The following is a 1,788-nucleotide window of genomic DNA, read 5'->3' on the forward strand; positions in this document are numbered from 1 at the left end:
GGGACTGCGGGACCTGCTCCACCTGCCTCCTGCAGCTGCCCCGGACTGCGGGCTCTGGGCTCTCCTGCAAGTGTGAACAGAGACGCTGCCTCCGGATTGTGGAAAGAGTGAGTCAGACACAGGCAGGTGGGGTACGACCCTGGTTAAGATCCTTAGGCCCTTGACCTCATGCCACCTGGCCCCCGGCCCCTGACCCTCATGCTCCTGGTCCTGCCCGTCACGCCTCCGGCCCAACCCACAGAGCCGAGGGTGTGGAGTGTGCCGGGGCTGTCAGACCCGAGAAGACTGTGGCCGTTGCCGAGTCTGCCTCCGCCCACCCCGCCCAGGTCTCAGGCGCCAATGGAGGTGCGTTCAGCGGCGTTGCCTGCGGGTGAGTTCAGCTGGTGGGGCTCACACTGGGGCAGAGCTTATTCTCCTGGTGAAGGTGGCGCTGCTGCTGCTGCTTCCTCTGTACTTGGCCTTGTCCACTTCATGTCTCCTTTCTCCCCAACCCCACATTCACCTCCCTGGCCCTATGTACTTGCCCCTTTCTGCCAGCACCTTGCCCACAGCCTCCGGCGCCACCGTCAGCGATGTCAGCGACACCCTTCCCTGCCTGTGGCGCCCCCTGCTGTGAGTGCTCCTTTCCACACTGGACCCACCTGCCCCATGCATGCTTTCTGCACTCCTAGGGGTCCTCTGTCCACCTGATGCCATCAAGTCCAAACCGCTTCTCCACTTTCTTCCAGGGCAAACTTGGCCGCCGTAAAGGAGGCTGCGACCCCAAGACTGCGACCCGACGGCGTCCCCAAGCCCAGCCATTACCTCCGCCACCCGTATTGCAAACCCCAGAGCCCACAGAGCTGGTGAGGCCCTGTGGGGGGACCGGGAAGAGGCCAACTGTAATCTTAGCATATACCCTGACCCCCACCCCATTTGCCTCTGCAGCACCCCAGAGCCCTGGCCCCCTCGACACCTGCTGAGTTCATCTATTACTGTGTAGACGAGGATGAGCTAGTGAGTGGCCCCACTGCCCCGCCCCCAGACCTGATAAGCCTAGGCTGTCCTTGGGTACTTGGTTAACCTCAAAGAAACAGATGCTGTCATGAGCCTAATAGGAGTACATGAGGCACAGTGATTGGTGCTATTAAGATCTGAGCAGAGCATGATGGGAAGGGTGAGCGGTCACAGGGAGCAGCAGGCACTGCCATGTGTCACCTGAGCTGACGCTGGGCTGATACAGAACACGCTGACACGGGACTAAGAGCAACAGCACAAAGCCTAGGGTTACCAGAAGAGACAGACAGAATCAGCACAGTGATGGGAGCTAATAGGTGGTCAGTAACACCCCACTGGAGATGGGGCTTTAAGGCGTTGTTGTCCCAGGAGAGAGTGGGCTGCTGGCAGTAGAGTGATGGGTATGATGTTGGCAGAGCAGCCCTGATGATGGTGTGAGAGATGGTCAGCGCAGTGACAGTAGCTGTAGTGGACTAGCAGACACGGTGGTGGGTCTGGTGGCCAGTCGACAGGCTGAGGCCAGGTCTGACCGACCCCTTCAGCAGGGGAAGAGGCCACTGCTGCAGCGTTGTTTTGTTAATTGGTAGCGGACATGTCCTCTCTCATGTTCTAACGCCAGTCCACTCTCCCGCTCCAGCAGCCCTGTACCAACCGTCGGCAGAACAGGAAATGCGGGTCCTGTGCAGCCTGCCTGCGGCGATCGGACTGCGGCCACTGCGATTTTTGCTGTGACAAGCCCAAATTTGGAGGCAGCAATCAGAAGCGCCAGAAATGCCGTTGGCGCCAGTGCCT

At 59.9% G+C, this 1,788-nt stretch overlaps 1 protein-coding gene across 1 annotated transcript; it reads left to right on the forward strand.

Moving 5' to 3' along the window:
* Window positions 1-241: 241 nt before the first annotated feature.
* On the forward strand, window positions 242-1,772 carry LOC102849357 (methyl-CpG-binding domain protein 1-like; the record flags this gene model as incomplete). The annotated part of the gene is made up of 5 exons (XM_006903549.1): window positions 242-370; window positions 538-612; window positions 729-845; window positions 928-996; window positions 1,634-1,772. Coding segments are annotated over 5 exons (529 nt in total), but the record flags the coding sequence as incomplete, so codon positions are not given.
* Between the last annotated feature and the right edge of the window lie 16 nt (window positions 1,773-1,788).

The sequence above is a fragment of the Elephantulus edwardii genome, unplaced genomic scaffold (assembly GCF_000299155.1).
Source record: "Elephantulus edwardii isolate Elephantulus edwardi_28Jun2011 unplaced genomic scaffold, EleEdw1.0 scaffold05689, whole genome shotgun sequence".
In the NCBI taxonomy this organism is placed as follows: domain Eukaryota; kingdom Metazoa; phylum Chordata; class Mammalia; order Macroscelidea; family Macroscelididae; genus Elephantulus; species Elephantulus edwardii.